The sequence below is a fragment of the Akebia trifoliata genome, chromosome 11 (genome assembly GCF_017979445.1).
Source record: "Akebia trifoliata isolate Shusen 1 chromosome 11, ASM1797944v1, whole genome shotgun sequence".
Classification (NCBI taxonomy): domain Eukaryota; kingdom Viridiplantae; phylum Streptophyta; class Magnoliopsida; order Ranunculales; family Lardizabalaceae; genus Akebia; species Akebia trifoliata.
In genome coordinates, this window is record NC_141385.1 from 38597891 (window position 1) to 38616607 (window position 18717).

At 33.4% G+C, this 18717-nt stretch overlaps 1 protein-coding gene across 1 annotated transcript; it reads left to right on the forward strand.

The window, feature by feature from the left end:
- Positions 1-11941: 11941 nt before the first annotated feature.
- Positions 11942-18518, forward strand: LOC147391553 (replication factor C subunit 3-like). Its single transcript, XM_086459631.1, has 11 exons — positions 11942-12845; positions 13973-14083; positions 14181-14213; positions 14767-14938; positions 15045-15223; positions 15627-15763; positions 16020-16115; positions 16983-17052; positions 17138-17215; positions 17308-17434; positions 18186-18518. The coding sequence occupies exons 1-11, from the start codon at positions 12141-12143 to the stop codon at positions 18263-18265; spliced, it is 1788 nt and encodes a 595-aa protein (XP_086315757.1). The 5' UTR covers positions 11942-12140; the 3' UTR covers positions 18266-18518.
- The last annotated feature ends 199 nt before the right edge of the window (positions 18519-18717 follow it).

An 18717-nucleotide genomic window follows, 5' to 3' on the forward strand; every position in this document is an offset into this window, starting at 1 on the left:
CATCATCACCAAAAACCAACCCATTCCAAAACTTCTAACCCCATCAAAAATAGTTTACAAAAAATGGACGATTCACGATTTTTCAGCTTGTAAACATGGGTTAGAAGTTTTGGAATGGGCTGATTTTTGGTGAGGATGATCTCCTCACCGTAGAGATCATCCTCACCAAAAATCAGCCCAATTCCAAAACTTCTAACTCATGTTTTGAAAAATGTTTTGCCAAAAAGGTTGCCATTGAACGCTACCCATATATATATATATATATATATATATATATATAATGTTAACGTTTGATCACATGGGGACGTTATAATACCCCACCTCCTTTTGTCTTTTATTGAAAAAAAACTAGGATATAGTAGTCTTTTACAGTACAAATGTTTGTTTACATAATAAATGTTATAAGCATTTAAGTATTTTGAACTATATACATATATATAAGCAAGCAATACCAACATAATTAATGCATTTATTAATGGCATAATAAATGTATTTATTGTGTAAAAGACTACCATGCCCTTGCTTTTTTTACTAAAAAATAAAATTAAGAGGGGTATTATTTGAAAAAAAAAAGTGTTGGACAATACTAATGTCCCCATGAGGTCATATATATAAAGCATATCTCGAGGATAAATTTTATTTCTTCCTTTTACCTTTTATCTTCTTCCTCTTTCCAATAATACCCCCACTTTATTATCTTTCTTCTTCTACCATTTTTTCCAATATTATCCCTCCAATTTTATTGTCTTTCATTTTCTCCCCCCTTTCATAATAATACATTTCCAACTTTATTATTTCTCCTCTTTTAGTCCTTTAACCCCGAAGATTTTTTAATAATACCTCTACAACTCTATTAATTTTCTTTTTTTATCCCCTTAACCTCAAAAGATGATGTTTGTGCTTACAACATCGGCACAGGCAAATTATAGTCTAAATAAAAAAATTACAATGGCTATATTTCCAAATGCTTATCTCCCCCCCCCCAATAGAGGTTCAACTTCAATTTCACACATATGTCAATAATAATCCTCAACTTTATTATCTTTTCTCTTCTCCTATTTTCTAAAAAAAACCTTCCAACTTTACCATCTTTCTTTTTCTATACCATTTTCAAGAATACCCCTTCAACTTTATATATTAGAAAACCTCATTTGTGTTTCTAATGAGAGAATAATTCAAGGTGTGTGCATTCAAAGCCTGTAAAAAGAGTCACCCCAAAAACTTCAATAGCATGGGCTTGTGTTACTGTCTATTGCGGCTTGGAACATACAAGGGTTAAACTTTGTAAATAAGCAAAGATCTGTTTGAGAATTTTTGATTTCTAAGAAGTTGGGTTAAACTTCATAAAAGAATAATTTTATACCTTCAACCTTCATCTATAAAAGAGAATTAACGACCCTATATTGGCAAGGAAGAGAGAACGAATAACGGTATGGAAAACACACACAAGAAAAGAGTTTAAATATTGATGATATCCATCATCACTAGTACCCTAACTGTTCTATATAGAGAGAAGGGATAAGGTGAGTCTAAAACGCAAAGATCAATTTGATAGGGGTTTCGAAAGTTTCAAGGAATATGTGAATTACAAGGCACACCTCCAACGATTTTGAATCAACGACTTTATGATAGCATAAGGTAAGTACCATCAACTCGATTTGGATTAAATGAATAGTATGCTTGAGGTATGTGATAGATTAGATCCTATTGAAAAAAAAAATCATAGTTTATTAAAGTTATGTTTAAGATTTTGAATGCGTAAAATCTAACATGCACTTATGTTTTGAGCAAAATAAGGATTATGTGTTTCAATATCATTGAGAATTTGCATAAATAGATCTTGTGTCATTCGAAAGCATCTTTGAAATGTTGAAAGTGGGTAAATCGGATTTTCGACAAAATAATCAACGAATAATCGATCATTACCCTTTCTTCTTTCACGACGAATGTATTTTCGTCCTACAACAAAACCATCATGTTTCTTAGGTTGTTCCTCATCTTCTCGTAATATTTCCAACATTATGGTTTGATTCCCCTCATAAAAAGCCACAATTGTTGTTAGTTTATTCATCGTCATCAAAAGAAGAATAAGTGGAAGATGAAAATGAAGTAAACAAAATTAACTTTGCAGACTTCATTCTATTAATAATGTTGTAGTTTATAAGTTGAGTAATAAATGATACATGTGATGACTTATTTATAGAAAAATAATGACTACTATTTAGTATGGAGGAAAAGTGTAGATGGGAGGAAAATAAATTTAGGAGAAAAGGTGTTAGAGGAAATGAGGGAAATATTTTGGAAAGAAGGTTTTATAGAGTAGATTTTGGAAGGAAAGAAGTAGAGGAGAGAAATTTGGGAGGCAAGGGAAAATTGAGAAGAAAATAGATTTTGGAGTTGGGAAGAAAAATTTTAGAGGGAAGGAAAAATTGAGAGAGAAATAGATTTTGGAGGGAAAGTACAGGAAAGATAGGTGAGAGAAATAAATTTAGATGAAAATGAAATAAATGTGTTTGGGGATAAAATAAAAAAAAATTTAAAAAGATTTGAGTAAAAATTGGAATTTTCTATCGGAGTGTTACATATCAATGAAGATTTTACTTAAATTTTAGTCATGATTAGAGATGCTCCTAATAATCATCCAAGCAAAGGTCTAAAAAGTTAATTATTTTGAATAGAGTCTCAACAAACTTAGGGGTAGGAAGGTAACTGTTCTTAAGTTCTAAAGAGTTCTCTTTGAAAGATAAAATGGTCTAGGTCTCTTGAACTTGATCAAATCACAATGAATCATTGAAGAGTGGCTTTGAATTATGCACAAGAGGGTCACATCAATGGTCAATTACCTTTGATTGAGTCTCAATAAACTAATGATAGAAATGTAATTGTCTTTTGAAATGGTCGATAATCAAAACTTAATGAATTATACAATTACACAAAAATCAAATCTAAAAGCTTAAATACAAATTAATGCAAAGATAGAGAGATAAAATTACCTTGTGTTCTCTAGGCAAATAAAGATTATGAGGGCAATTGGAACACTTAAGAGCACAAAATCAAATCTTAATAACATAATTGATTTGTTATTGCTTGAGGCAAAAGCTAGGCTTAAAATACAAAGGACCTTAGGTGAGCATAGGTTTAGTACAAAATTGACTTAGGTCATGGGTAACTCATGACTTGAAGGAAAAAATGGTCTAAGCCTTGGGTTAACAACGGCCTAGCCTAACTTGGGATCTCAAAAGATGGGCTTGAAGAGTTGGCCTTTCCAAGGGTGGGCCACGCTTGATCAAATTGCAGGTCTTTGGGATTAGTCTTGTTCTATTAGGTTTTTAGAGCAAATTGGGGTGTCTATCATACCCCTCTACAATTTTATTATATTTCCTCTTCTAACTCATTTGATTCTAAAAAAACACTCATGTCATATTCTAGGATATTTACATAATTTCTCATATGTTATTGCGTTATTGGATTGGGGTCTATTGAATCAGAAAATGGTCAATTCACAACCAAATTTAGATCCTTAGTAATCATAGTTTTTAAACTCGTCCAAAATCAAAACGAATCGCCTAAGTTAACTCGATATCGAAACTGAACGAGACCAACTCATAAAGTATTTTGAGATAACCGCATATCGTGAGATAAGTAAGTCGTCTCAAATGATATTTTCCAATATCTCGTCTGAGACAAACGAGACAACACAGGAATGAATAACTCACGAGTTAAACAGGATGTATTGAACAAGATTTTCAAAATTTCGTCTGAGTTAACCGAAATAAACGAGTTAAAGACTCAACCTTATATTCTTTCTTCTCAATCATGTAAACAAAAAAACATGATTTTGGGAGGAAAACTTCATCTTCTTCATCCGGTTCAAAATAAAATCAAAGTGGATTTGCTTCATCTTTCTCTAAATCAAGTAAGTTTTATCTTTTTCCTTTATTTTCTTGAGATTTTTTTTTCTTTCTTTACAATATTTTGTATAATGTGTATTTTAACTTCTAATTTCTAATGGTAAAGAGGTGAAAAATGTATTATATTTTAATGGATTTCAACATTGAAAATGATGGGTGAAGTAGATAGACTTGTGAAATGAGTTAGGGTTTAGGGTATTTTTTTATGGATTGAGGTTTAGTAATTTTTTTTAAATGTATTCTAAAAAAAATTTATCTATGTAATGTGTAATGTGCATTTTAACTTTTAATTTCTAATAGTTAAAAGGTGGGTTTGTGAGATGTGTATTTTAACTTCTAATTTTTAATTTTTTTATGAATTGTGTAATATGTATTTTAACTTCTAATTTCTAATAGTTAAGAGGTGGAAAATGTATTCTATTTTAATGGATTTCAACATTGAAAATGATAGATGAAGTAGATAGACTTGTGAGATGGGTTAGGGTTTAGGGTGTTTTTTATGGATCGGGGTTTAGTAATTTTTTTTTAAATTTTTTCTAAATTTTTTTTATTCATGTAATATACTATGAATTTTAACTTCTAATTTCTAAATTGTTAAGAGGTGGACTTGTGAGATATGTATTTTAACTTTTAATTTTTAATTTTTTTTATTGATTGTGTAATGTATATTTTAACTTCTAATTCTAATTTTTTTTTATAGATTGTGTGATGTGTATTTTAACTTCTAATTTCTAATGGTTAGGGTTTAGGATATTTTTTTTATGGATTGGGGTTTAGTAATTTAAAAATATATATGTTTTGAAGTATGAAATCATAATTTTATCCATGTTTTAATTTGATAATTGAAAAGATCATTTTTAGTTAAGAAATTAATTTTGTCCAAAAATAAAAAATTTCAATAATAATGGATAATCCTTATTTAAAAAATAATTTTTTCAAATAAGATATCATTATAGTGAATAATGTGTTGTAAATTCTAATTTTTCATTGTACATGACATCATGTTGTTGCATTTTACTTATATTGATTAATTTTACAACATATTTAATCTATTTATTTATTTATAAATTATAGGATACCTAGGAAAGATGACATTGGTTGGTAGCATGGTATTGCATTTGAAGGGAATAAAAAGAAAATAAAATATAATTATTGTGATAAAATAATGAGTGGATGCATTATACGTCTTAAAGAACATTTGTCTTCTAAAATAGGAGAAGTGATGACTTGTTCAAAATATCCTAAGAGACTCGATTGTTGATGAGGAAGCAAATGAAAGCGAAATCAAAATTAAAAGCAACAAAAAAAAAAAGAAAAAGAAACATCAACGAAAAGATTACATGAAATATATGGAAGTATGACTGAGTTTGATGATAGTATACCTATAGACGACTTAAATGATAAGTCACTCGATTCCATTGAAAGAAAAAAATGTCCAGATGAGAATGACATATGATATGAGTCGACGATCTTTATAAGAAGACGATCATCGAAGAAGACATTCAGTTTCAGATAGCCCTAGTAGTTCTAAAGGTGGGGTAGAGGACTTAGCACTTCATCTAGAACAATAAAGAAAAATAGAGGATTATTTCGAACTTTTCGTGTTAGAGATAGTCATGAATTGCGAAAAGTATAGAGAGAATTTAAAAATACTAAATAAGAATTGAGACGAACAGAAAAAGATGTACATGATGTTTCGAATATAGGATTGGATCCTTACTTGTATAGGTCAAAAGAAGTCACAAAAAAAAGGATCATAAAGTGGAAAAAAAATTATTAAATAAGGTTGGTCGAACAATTACAAAGTTTTTTCTTTTCAACTTAGTCTCATTTCATGCAGTCAAAAGTCCATATTTTCAGATTAGGGTGGATTATATTGTAAAGGTATGGTGTGGCATCAAGGGTCCTATAACATATCAGATTGGAGGAAAATATTTGGATATGAAAGTAGACAAGTTAAAAGATTATATCGGATCCCGAAGAAATAAATGACCAATATATAGTTGTACCGTGATGTATGATAAGTGGACATCTAAAAATAGGATGTCCATCATCAATTTCATGATATATTCTGATAAAAATATGATATTTCACAAATCAATCAATACAATTGGAATTATTAAGACATCAAAGTACTTATTTGGTTAATGGAGAAGGTAGTAGATGAAATCGATGAAAATAATGTTATTCAGATTGTAACAGACAATGAAACATCATATTGAGCTACAGGTTTGGATTTAATGTTAAGAAAACCTTATCTGTATTGGACACCTTGTGTCGCACATACCATCGACCTAATTTTGGAGGACATGAGAAAATTGTCATTATTTACTCGTGTTATTTTAAATGATTGACAAATAATAGGATTCATATACAATAATAACAAACTCATGAGTTTGAAGAGAACATTTACTTAGGGATGTGAATTATTACATCTTGGGATCACCTAGTTTGCTACATAATACATTACTTTTCAAAATTTTATTCGACATCAATCGACTTTGAAAAATCATATTTGCATTTGATAAATGATTGCAAATGTGACTTATGAGGGATAAGAAGAAAGGAAAGTTAGCAAACAAGATTTCAGATTTGATCATGCAACGTGAATTCTATGGGAAGGCAGAAGAGGTTTGTAAGGTCATGGCACCTTTGATTAAACTTTTAAAAATTGTTGATCAAAATAAATAAATAAAACGTACTATGACTGTAATTTATAAAGGTATGGGAAGAGTCAAATAATCAATAATAGACTTAGAAAAACTCTATCAACCGCATATCCAATTGATTAAAAAGAGGTGGTCAAATTATCTTAAATCAGATCTTCATATGACAGATAATAATTATTTATTTTTAATATAATTTAAATATTAATATTTTATTAACATATTGATATTAAGAAAATTGATATTACCATTTATTGCAGCGTACTATTTAAATCCTCAATCTTAGTATGATAATTTTTTAGTGCAAAACAATAAACTTTTTCAAAAAAGTTTATATTTTAATATATAAATTTTTTTTTATTGTTTTTGAATCATTTTTTACATTTTAAATAGATTAAATTGTTTATTGACATGACAGGGGAGTTCGGTGATACTCTAATTAAAAATATGAGTAAAACTTATTTACCATTTAATATATATATATATATATATATATATATAATAATTTATATAATAACAGATACTAAATATTTAACATTTTTTTCTACTTATCAGCTGATTGGTGGTATAATTATGGTCATGATGCACCTGACCTCAGAAGAATAGCGATTAAAGTTTTAAGTCAGACTTGTTCGTCTTCAGGCTGTGAAAAAGTTGGAGTACTTTTGTTTTAATCCACACTCGTCCTCGTAATAAGCTCAAAAATAAAAAATTAGGGAACTTGATATTTTCGCATTATAACATGAGATTACGAGCTCGTAATATCATGGACCGTAGATCAGAAAATAATTATTACAATCCTATTGATTTAGATTCTATAGTTGAGTATGATGACGTATTACACCAGTAGTTGAGAGAGACTGAAGATCCTGTGATGGATAATAACGACTTGTCTTGGTTGGATAGAGAAATTAGTACTCAACTCAACAGAGATACGAGTAGATCTCTATCTCTAAATAGTAGTAATAATGATGATGGAGGTGGTGAAGAGTATGGGATGGTAGTGAACCTGATAAGGTGACCATGACACAAGATACCGACCATGGTGCTAGGCCATTCGAAGAGAGACGCGAGAGATTGGCCAAATTGATAGAATTTCGTAGTGATGATGATGATGAAATTCAGACTCAATATTATGGTGGTGATGATAGAGGTTATGATCATTATGGATGTAACACCCCGGATTTTCAACTCATATCTCGAGAAAATTAAATGGTGAGATTTGGAAGAAAATATCGAAGGAGAGACTTAGAGTAAAATACTCGAATATTGCTATGATTAATTTTGAGAAAAACCAACTTCGCCATTAGATTCAAAAGGATCGAAATATATACATTAGCTTGTAAGCAAGTCCGAATTCGAAGTCAGATAGAGAAGTTATAGAATCCTCGAATTTCGTGTTAAGTGGGACCCAAAACAGTGGAATTTCGTTAGAGCGAGAATCGAAAAGATTTGATGACACCATTAGATCCGAATCGAAAAATTATTCGAAATGGTATATTCGTTTGTCGTTTTCCGAGTCCGAATAGTTAAGTTACGATCGAAACTAGAAATAAGGGGGAAATTACAAGTATGCCCTTAGCTGTGTTATAAAAGAAAAATCTGATTTTCTTTTATTTCATTTTTCTCTCATTCTCTAAGAAACCCAAACGACAGCCACTCTCAATCCAAGGGTTTCGACCCATTGTCATCAAGTTTGTGCACAAACGAAGCCGAGTTGAACATCGACGAAGAAGACAAAGTTGTCGGCCACGTCGAGAGCTACAACTTCACCATCTTTACTTACCCATTCTTGTTCGTTTTCCCCATCCTCCATCAAAACCAGCCGGGTAGCTCGAGTAAACCTCAACACATTCCATCCGAGGGCTTCATCGAGTTAGGAGCTAGGTATATACTTCATTGTAGAAGCGAAGGAGAACGTCATTATCGGATACCTTGCAAACCCTCGCTCGTTTCGCATCCAAGTCAGCCCAACCTCGACTCTTGAGCCATCCAACCTTGAGTTGTAGTGCTAGCTTGTACCCTTGGCGTCCACAACTAAGTAAGGGATTTCCAATTCTTATTGGTAGCTTTAGATTTCTCAAATGTGCATTTAGGGTTTTAAAACAAAACTTATTGTTTGCATTTAAATCGTAGAAAGTTGTTGTTCGATTTCAATTCATGGTAGAAGTAGTTGTTTTGCTTATGTTTGATCGAATTTTGATAACAAAATCGTGGGTGGGTAGAATGGTTCGAAGAATGAAAAAGGAAATCGAAAAAGGGATCGAAAAACCCAAAAATCGCGAGTGAGGTTCAGGCTGTAGGTGGGAAGGGTCGGTTCCACCGGCACCTACCGAAGGCATTCTGTCGGTCCTTTCCATTTACTTTAAGTTCTTTAATGAAATTAAGGTTTTACCCCCCATTTCGGAACAATGGGAATGGTTTTAAGATCCAAATCTCAAAGGATCAAAATCCGAATTTTGGTTTCAAGAACAAAACGTAATTTTCGACGTTTTCGGCAAGTTTTCAAAATGAATAACTTTCGCGTTCCTTTGAATTAGATTACAAAAACTATATGGTGTCGAATCTCATGATCAAGACTTTCATTTCGAAAAACCCGTTTTTAATTTCGAGAACTTTGAAAAATTGAGTTTCCGACACTTAGCCAAATTTCACCAGCTTTCATGATTTTTAACAGCTTTTGCCCCGTGCATCATCGGGACCTTGTTTTTGAATAAACTTTGGTGGTTTTCAATGGAAAGACCAAAAGAATGACTTTGGAAGATTGAAAATGAATGGTTGATTTGAAAGGACGAAAAATGAGAATGTTGAGAGAATGGGAAAAGGGAATGAACGGTAAAATGTCAGAATCACACCCGAGGGGTGATGTCTACATTTTACATTGTATGTTGTATGTAGGTTGGTGAAAGGATATCCAGGTTATTAATGAAAGGGTTGCATGTTTATTTCCGATTATGTTAGCGCTTGCGCTGAGTACTGTTATTTATTTTAGGCCGATTGGCCACGGTTGCATGGTAGGAACTGGATATTCGTTCTCAACCCTGTTCTGTTAATTTCTCTTTTGTTTTAAATGAAAAACTATATATATGCGTAACTATTTTGTGAGCTGTTAAAGGGTTTGTGAATGCCTGAAGGGATAGTGTGTCACATCATCCGGAGGGGTACACTATCCTGGGATGTACGGTAGGGACCACCAAACTCATACGTGGTATGGGACGCGTATGAGAGTGGAGTCACAACTGGAATCCGGGTCCATTCCTTTCTTATCTTTACCAGTGAACGTGCATTGTAAAGGTGGTCGTATACGAGTGGAGTGTCATTTGGGAATCACATGCACGCCTGATAGGCATAGACGAAGATGATTAGTCAGTGATCACTAACAATCTAGTAGTAGTCGAACGTTCTGACACATCGAAAAGAGACCCATTGCTTACGGTCACGTCAAACGGCCAGCCTGAGCCGGATAAATGGTTCCGCAAGCGTGGTAGACACGACCAGCCACAAAATCAGGAACTACGATGTTATTGAGGAATATCATGTCCCGACTGGGAGCGATCCAGTCGTGAATCCCAACTCTTTAATTCCAATACTCCACCATTTGTATTATGTATATGTCGTTATATTTTGAATTACAAACTAAGAAGCATGTCTATCGTTTTAATGTTGTCAACGGTATTTGCATAGAATGGAAAATGTATAATGAGTATGGATGATTGATGCCATGTGTAATCTTTAAACTGTTTAGTTGCTCATCCCTGGCTATATGTACCAGTTGATCGTATTTTATCTTGTAAAACCTTGCATGTATTAAAAATATTCAGTATGCTTTATTCGATCATGCTTAGGAAGGGTTATTGGTAGGAATTAGCTGTGGACTTGCTGGGTAACTTTCGTTACTCACCCTTTCCTTCCTATTTTTTTTAGTTTCAGCACTTGCAGCTGTCGAGGCAGGCGTAGAGGCAGTAATTGAGGAGTATCTGGTCGATCAGATCGACGATCAGATTTTATTGCCTGGTGAGCACTAGGGCCACATCCCTTAGCGTTGTCAGTTTCATCCAGGATGTGTGTAGTTTTTGGATTGAGAGTTTAGGCCTATGTTAGAGTGAGAATGTTTTGGTAAGCCTGTATATTGATAAATCTTCCGCACTCTGATCTACTTACATGTTAGATGTAATTAGTCTTCCGCTGTTATTTTCCTGTATTTACAGTTTTATATACAGGTTTTGTTATAAATTGGTTTATCAGGTTTGAGTTCCGTGAAACGCTAACATAAACAGAGGAGACCATGCCAAAATTTCGAGGTGCCACCTAGTACCTTGGGATTTGGCCTTGGGATTTGTGTTAGCGTTTGGCGGGGCGCCACAATGGATACCCTCAAGAAACAGGTATAAACAAGAATGATGCATCTAACAACTATGGTGTTGAGTTTGGACATGATGATTCTTATTATGGTTATGGCCAATCTATTTATGTGTATGGGTACAGATGTTCTTATTCATACCATGGACAAACAAGCTCAAGTGTGAACAAGATGAACATGGTTATATCAACACGAACTACACCACAACTGACACATTTACTTCTTTTTTCTTCTTTTGAGACTATCGATCTTATTCGTACTACGATGAACAAAAATTGTACATTAATTTAAAATTACTTTTATATGATTTTAACTTATTATCAAATATATCTAATTAATCATTTTTCGATTTACCTTTTTGTTCAAAATATCTTTTGTAGATGAGTTGATTATATACTTTATCGGACATCGATACAAATTTCAACTCATGTCATTGTGGTATTTCGCTTCTATGATTTCTATTTTTACAAGTCTTTCTTAATTAATGTTTGCCTTGGATTCGAATTACCTTAAACTCAAACTGAGTGTTATATTAATATTTAAATTATTTTTACATGTATAAACCTACTTGTTATCATATATTTATATTTTATCGAATTGCAATTAGTGCTTTGATTGATATTTTTTATGATAGATTTTGTATTCTCTTTAAATGTTATGTTTGAAAAATAAATTTACTGCACTTGTACAATGAAAATGAAACATACGTAATAATGTAAATATTTAATTTATTTATTTTGATAGGTATATTATAATAATAAAAAATTTTAATTATATATATATTTGATTTCATATTTAAAATAAAATAAAAAAACATTTTCAAAATATAAATACACGTTAGTAATTTGAATGAGCCTGATCCGATCCATTGACAGCCTTCCAATTGCTTCCTAGATCCTTAACAAGGACAAACATCCCATCTATCCACCGTTGACTGTCTGTTGCTCTCCTTACCCATCAACCATAGTTACTCCCGCCTTTCCTTGATTTGTCCGAAACAAAAATACTAATAATAATAATAATATTTCCCTTCGACAACGACCCAAACGCATATTAAACTCCTCGTCTTCTTCTTCCCTCTAATTGCAGACTCAGCTCTGCAAATGCCGAATCACTCCGATCCTAAGAAGATCCACAGTATCCGAATCTAATATCTCCAGAATCAAGCCCTACTCCCCCCTTTCATCAAATCACTCAACCATCATGAATCGAAGGAAACAACAGGGGGGAGAAGGAAAACCTAAAACTCGGATATTCGGATCGGTTTTAACCGAAGCGAGTCTTGAAGAATTCAATCGAAGAACAAATATCAACAACGATAAGAAGAATTCTAGTCCGTACTACAAAGGACTTACCGATTCAACTCTGTATATTAATAAACAGCAGAGACTTGCTGGAACGAGTCCAGGGAGAATGAGTACAGCGAGAGAGAGTCATGGAACCGCTGCCACAACGAGTACGATTTCCACTGTGTTTATAAGGATACAATCTTGGGGAAGCTCTTGCTTTACAGGAAAGAAGATTTCTTCCTCGAGATCAACAACAACTACAAAATCAAAGATGATGATGAACGATGAGAATGATACGACAAAGAGTTTATCGATTGAAGAGAAGCCATTGAGGGAGAGAGTTGAAGCGGCGCAGAAGCCGGTTTTGGTTGCAAAGACATATATAATGGTAGCGGAGAAGCCCAAGGAGGTAGCGCTGCCACAGCCACAGCCACAGCCGCAGCAGCAGCAGGAGCCGCTGACGATGCCGAAGCCCAAGGAGGCAGCGCCGCTGAAATCGATGGAGCCGACAAAGGCGAATAACTCCGATAGGGAATTTGTTTGGGCTAATAGGTATCGGCCCAAGGCTTTGAAGGATTTCATCTGTAATCGAGATAAAGCTGAACAGTTGCATGATCTGGTGAGATTTTGCTGTTTTTCTTTGGCTGATTTAGATATAACTCCCTCAAGTTTTGATTAATATTTGAGATAACCCTATGTTTTGAAAATGATTATATAGCCCCTTAGACAATGTTATGCTCTTGAAGACTAATAGAAAATGACCAAAACACCCTCATATTTATTCTCTATCAATTTTTTTTTTTTTAAGAGGGGAGAGTAAAAGATGATGGAGTTTTTTGGTAGAAAAATCAATGGTTTCTAACAAAGATTGAATAGGTTTAAAATAATTTATCATAGAGGATTGAAAATTCTTGAGAGAAAATTGAAGGTTTTGTAGGTTAGAGATTGAAGATGAGGGTACTAAGGTCATTTTCTATTAGTCTTCCATTGTAGACCAAGGTCAAGGGGTGTATTTCATCACTTTGAAAACATAGGGGAATGTAAAAAATTAAACAAAATGTGGAGGTATGTCTAAATCACCCATTTTTTTTCTTTTGGGGTTTTATTTAAATTATCTCTTTCATTAATATGATTTATTATAATTACTCTTTTAGATTTACCTCCTTTGACTTCGACAATTTTTTATCTGTAGAATTGGTCTTCTTTTTGTTCTTAATTTCCATTTTAAACATGAATCCGAATCTCAAAATTTTGTTATTTGGAGAGTTAATTTAGTTTTAGGAGAATCCTGGTATCAAATTATTGGGAGGACATTCATAGAGATTCCCACATAAGCGGCCCCTAGAAAATTGAGTTCAAGTCCCCTCATTGACCACCCACATGGATTTATCCCGTCTTACCTGGTATGTGCAGTTTGTGGGATATTGCACGTACTGTATTTGAGTGAGATATGGTGTTCTAAGAGGCCAGTTACTTCACCCTTGATAGTTGGGTCTAACGGGTCTAGACACCCCAGCCATAAATAAATAAATAAATATATATATATCAAGACATTTTGAAATATTTAATATTTTATTTCGATTTTGGCCAAAATGGACCATTGCAAGAAACATTTCCTAGTGCTATGAACTTCAAACCATGCTTTGATAACCTCATCTTAAAAAATAAATAAATAAACAGAGAAGATTTCAATTTAAAATGTTGAAATTTACTAACTCCTCTCATTCTTGTTGGTTGTTCGATCAGGTGAAAGGGGGGCAATGTGGTCATTATATATTTGAAGGTCCACCAGGAGTTGGAAAGAGAACCATGGTTTGGGCTATGCTAAGAGAAGCTTTTGGAGCAGAAAAATTAATGGTAAAACTACAAATCTCAATAAGATTTCAATGGTCTGTCACTTTTGCATAAATAAGATAAGTAGTTAGTAATGGTTTTGTGTTATTTTGTTTTACAGACAAGGGAGGAAAATATGGAATTTGATTTGAAGGTAAATATATTTTGTTTTCCTATAGTAAGTGACTTGCCCTAGTTATGTCTTAGCTAATTTACACTTTCATATTTTACCAAACCATCAAAAAGTGTAGATCTCAAGAAAAAACTAACATAAGTGATTGATTCTTTTATGTGTGGGTGGTGGACCTTTCTTGAATGCCATGTGAACCATATTTTCTCCTTCACTTTGATATTATTAGTTATGGGAACATAATGGAATGACGATTAATTGATTTATTTATTTATTTATTGAAGAGAGAGGTATAAAAAGTAGGGTCTCATTAACAATGAAAGAAGAGAAAAGAGTTTCATTAATCGCCTCTCTTTTTCAAAAGAACAAATTTTACCCTTATAGAGTAACATGAAAAGAATGGGGTGATGCTAATGTCCGCATAAGGTCTTGAACAATAGTCAATTGTTCTCAATTTATCGATGTAGGCACCACCAAACCACGTAAATCTTATTGTGTTTTGTGTGTTTTCTTCTATTTTTATCGCCTTTGTGGTTTGATCTAAGGTTCCAAGTTCACATATCCTAATGCATCACAGGGAGAATCTGTGCGAAGCATCAAAGTAAATGTTCAAGTATCCTCTCAACATGTCGCGGTCAATTTATCTGAGTTGCATGGATATGAGAAGCATGTGATTATGGCACTGATAAAGGAAACACATAGCATGGCATTGAACCAAGCTATGCATTGTGATCATTCTAACTGCCATGGTATGCATTTTCTTCTTTGTCATTGCCCATGTAACGATTCAATCCATCAAACAATTGGTTTGGATTGTAATCTCAAGTTCTAAGTTTGTTGTTTGAATTTCTACAGTGATTGTTCTATATGAGGCAGACAAGCTATCCACAGACGCACAACTCTATGTAAGATGGCTAATGGAGAGGAATAAAGGGTGTAACAAAATCTTCTTTTGTTGCCATGATGTCTCCAAGCTTCAGCCCATCAAATCCCTTTGCACAGTAGTTCCACTTCTTCCACCATCAAATAATGAGGTAAATTGAATGCTTTTATCCAATATTGTGTGAAACAGCAAAGCAGTAAAGAGAACAAAAACAAAATCATACACAAAAAACAAGGATCAGAACAAGAGCAATCTTTATTTTCTTTCCATGGTTTTACAGCCCTAGAGATCTCTACTTATAAAACCGGGTGTAGCTAAATGCATTTATCTCCCTGAAATAGAAAAAAAAAAACCCATGAAAATATTACATGATTCTCTTTTTAGAAACCCTAAAAGACCCTCCCCCTCTCCCCAACCCCAATAGAATACAAGACATTTACACAACATATTGTTCTTATATTCAATTTGAAAGCTATGTCATATGATACAATAATATTTATTATAAGTTACCTTCCATGTTGACGATTTTTTTTCGGTCCCACCTCATAAATCAGATTGTTGAAGTGTTAGAGTTCATCGCCGAACGAGAACACATACAACTGCCACACAAACTAGCAGAAAGAATTGCCGAGAACTCAAAGAGAAACCTCCGTCAAGCAATTCGGTCATTCGAAGCCACCTGGCAGCTGAAGTAAGAGAAGCAAAATAAACTGACACCTAGCTTTTTCATACAATTTATATGTATAGGTCTTATTTAAATGCAACATGGTTATGTAACAAATACTAAAAGAATGAAAACTGGGGCATTTGGATTATTGGGTTTGTATGCAATAAGTCTACTAGTCAAAATACCCCAGTTTTAGATTTAAGTTTTATTTGTCCTGTTTAATCCTCTATGTAAGAAGAAACATACACAATGCATGATTTGTGCCATTAATGATTTGCAGTTCTCCATTAAAAGAAGATCACGTGATTATGACTGGATGGGAAGAAGATATTGCCAACATTGCTAAGAACATCATCGAGGAGCAAAGCCCGAAACAGTAAGCAGTTTCGCACCCTAACATTCTATTTCTCAGGCATTTTCATTACTTTTTGGGAGCATCAGTTATTCAAACTCTAGGACAGATTTGAATGCAACATTGTTTTTTAAAAGGATTGTTTGTCTTGATTCATCATCTATTAAACCTCAAGACTCAATCTAGTTGAAGCGGATCAAATTTGCAAAAATGACTTAAGGAGTTCATGTAAGTGTAATGGAAAAACTCCCTTTGATCAATCAAGATTGATAAACTACGAAGATTCAAACAGAGAAACCAGAATAGAACGCAAGAGATTTAAGTGGTTCACCAAGATTGCATACGTCCACGAGCAGCGATAATAACTCTTTATTGATGAAAACTGTTAAATACAATACCATCTTAGGGTTTCTGAACTTAGAATATATATGGCATCCTAGGGCGAGACACGTGTTTTCTAAAGACAAAAAAGCCCCCAGAAGTTGTACGGACGCCCAAGAAATCCCAATCCTGGGACCCCTTTGCCAGCCGCCAACCCCCGCACCACTTGCCCAAGATACACCCAAATATAACTCAAAAGTTAGGGCCATAAACCAACAGTAAAATCATTGCAAACTTAGCTTCTAACCTTGTTCTTACATCTCAATTGAAAATTTTTCCATGAACAAGTATTACCCATCATGGAAATCAAAGACAGGTCTTGAACTTCCACTGTTTTGGTAGAATTCCTTTGGCTTGCAACAACAAGCATTGTGGGAATAGAAGTTCACAACCAAAATTTGGATTTTTCTCACGATCTTGTTTTCTAATACCAGAATCATGTTTTCTTTATGACCAAATTCAATATTAAATTGCCAACATTCATATAGTTATCGATTTTTTGCCCTGCAGGCTCTATATTATTCGTGGGAAGCTTCAGAATCTTATAGAGCACAATGTATCTCATGAATTTATTTTCAGTGTAAGAGCTCCTCTCCTAATATTCATTCTCATTTCAATTAGTTCCTTATATTCTTAAATTCTTTAGTAATTCTCGTGATCGGCAGACCCTTGTTGGAGAACTGAAGAAGCATTTGAGTGACGAGTGCCAACCAAGAATCGATGCTTTATATCAGGAATATAAAGTACGAACATACACACCACTTGATCGTCCTCTTTTTAATAGCTTTTTCTTTGACAAGTCAATGATCTAACAGTATTATTCATTGGTTTCCAGAGGGATAATGGAGGCCTGTTCAACAGTGAAAAATCATTAGTCCTATTAAGCGATCGACATGAGGAATCGATGGGTAAGAGGAATAACGACCAGAGAAAGAATGTTCAGCATTTCTTGAAGATTGAAGGTAAATGAATGAAACTTCTTACAAAGATTTGATTATTTCTCTTTTGTTGTGTTGCGTATAGGTTTTTAAAAGGAAAATTAAGGTTCCATAATCATGTACATGGTCGGCAATAGGTGGAATACAAAATTCAGCCACTAAAAATTACAAGTTTAAAGTGATTTGGGTTTAAAAGAATGGCATCACAAAATCTGTTAAGAAAAACAAAGAAGAAACAGAGAAAGAGAAGAAAAAACAAGATGCAATTACACACACAAACACAGAGACTTTACATGGTTTCCTCAAGATTGTGGTATGTTCACAGATTACACCAATTCCACTATGAAGAAAAAACTCACAATTACAGATCACACCCTTTCACCAAAAAAGAGAAATATATACCACAGGAAAACGTAACTAGATTTTTTACATAATACTAGTGAAATTACAAAAATACCCTTGGAAAATTTTCTTATTAACTAGTACCACCAGGTTCCATAGACCACAACAAAATCCGCCTTCACCCACTAATTACTGACTTAACTTGCTAGTTTATGAAAAAGAGAGGAAGAAATGTATCTTTTAGCTGATACTCAGTTAAAAATTATTCTTACAATTCTCACAATATATACAAGAAGTGGAAAGAACTTGGCTTTGGGCAGAGTGAAATGGAGGAGCAGGATTCATTCAGCCGACCCTAAATCTTTGGGATAAGGCTATGTTGTTGTTGTTGTTGTTGTATTACTATAAACAGTTCGAATGTTTTCCTCGACAGAATTTACAGCGAAGTTCATGAGCTTCTATAAATGTCATGTTATGAGCAATATCGGCGAGCCAAATGGGCATGCAAGATGAAGGGACTTCAGGTCAAAGGTTTAGCCTGATTCGATGTTCTTTTTGTCGTAAGCGCAACGACATTGCTTTGGACACCTTCATACTGAATAAATTGAGGAATGAAGCTAAACAGAACTTGCTACTTATATAAGGATTATTTTCTTATATAGATGTACAGAAAGCCTGTGATGAAGAAGACGTAATATGAGAATTCAACTTAATTTCCATGACTGTTATTTTATTACTTTTATATTAATATGTATTATAGATTGTTCTGAGCTTCAAACTGAATTTCCATGTTCTAAAGACATAGCCTTACTACATGTTTTAGGGTCTAACAATGTCTACTGATCAAAACCAATTCAACTCATTAATATAAAAGAAGAAATTAAGGCCCTGTATGGAACCAGTACAAAATTTTCCTTAAAATGATTTCTACTGCTTTGAAATGTTCAAATCTGTAGAAATTGATT

What these genes read in the sequence shown, in the direction of transcription:
- LOC147391553 (XM_086459631.1), top strand. Translation starts at nt 12,141, where the DNA reads ATGAATCGAAGGAAACAACAGGGGGGAGAAGGAAAACCTAAAACTCGG. An exon ending in TTCCACCATCAAATAATGAG is followed by an intron (nt 15,224 to 15,626) that starts GTAAATTGAATG and finishes CTCATAAATCAG; the next exon opens with ATTGTTGAAGTGTTAGAGTT. An exon ending in GAGGAGCAAAGCCCGAAACA is followed by an intron (nt 16,116 to 16,982) that starts GTAAGCAGTTTC and finishes TTTGCCCTGCAG; the next exon opens with GCTCTATATTATTCGTGGGA.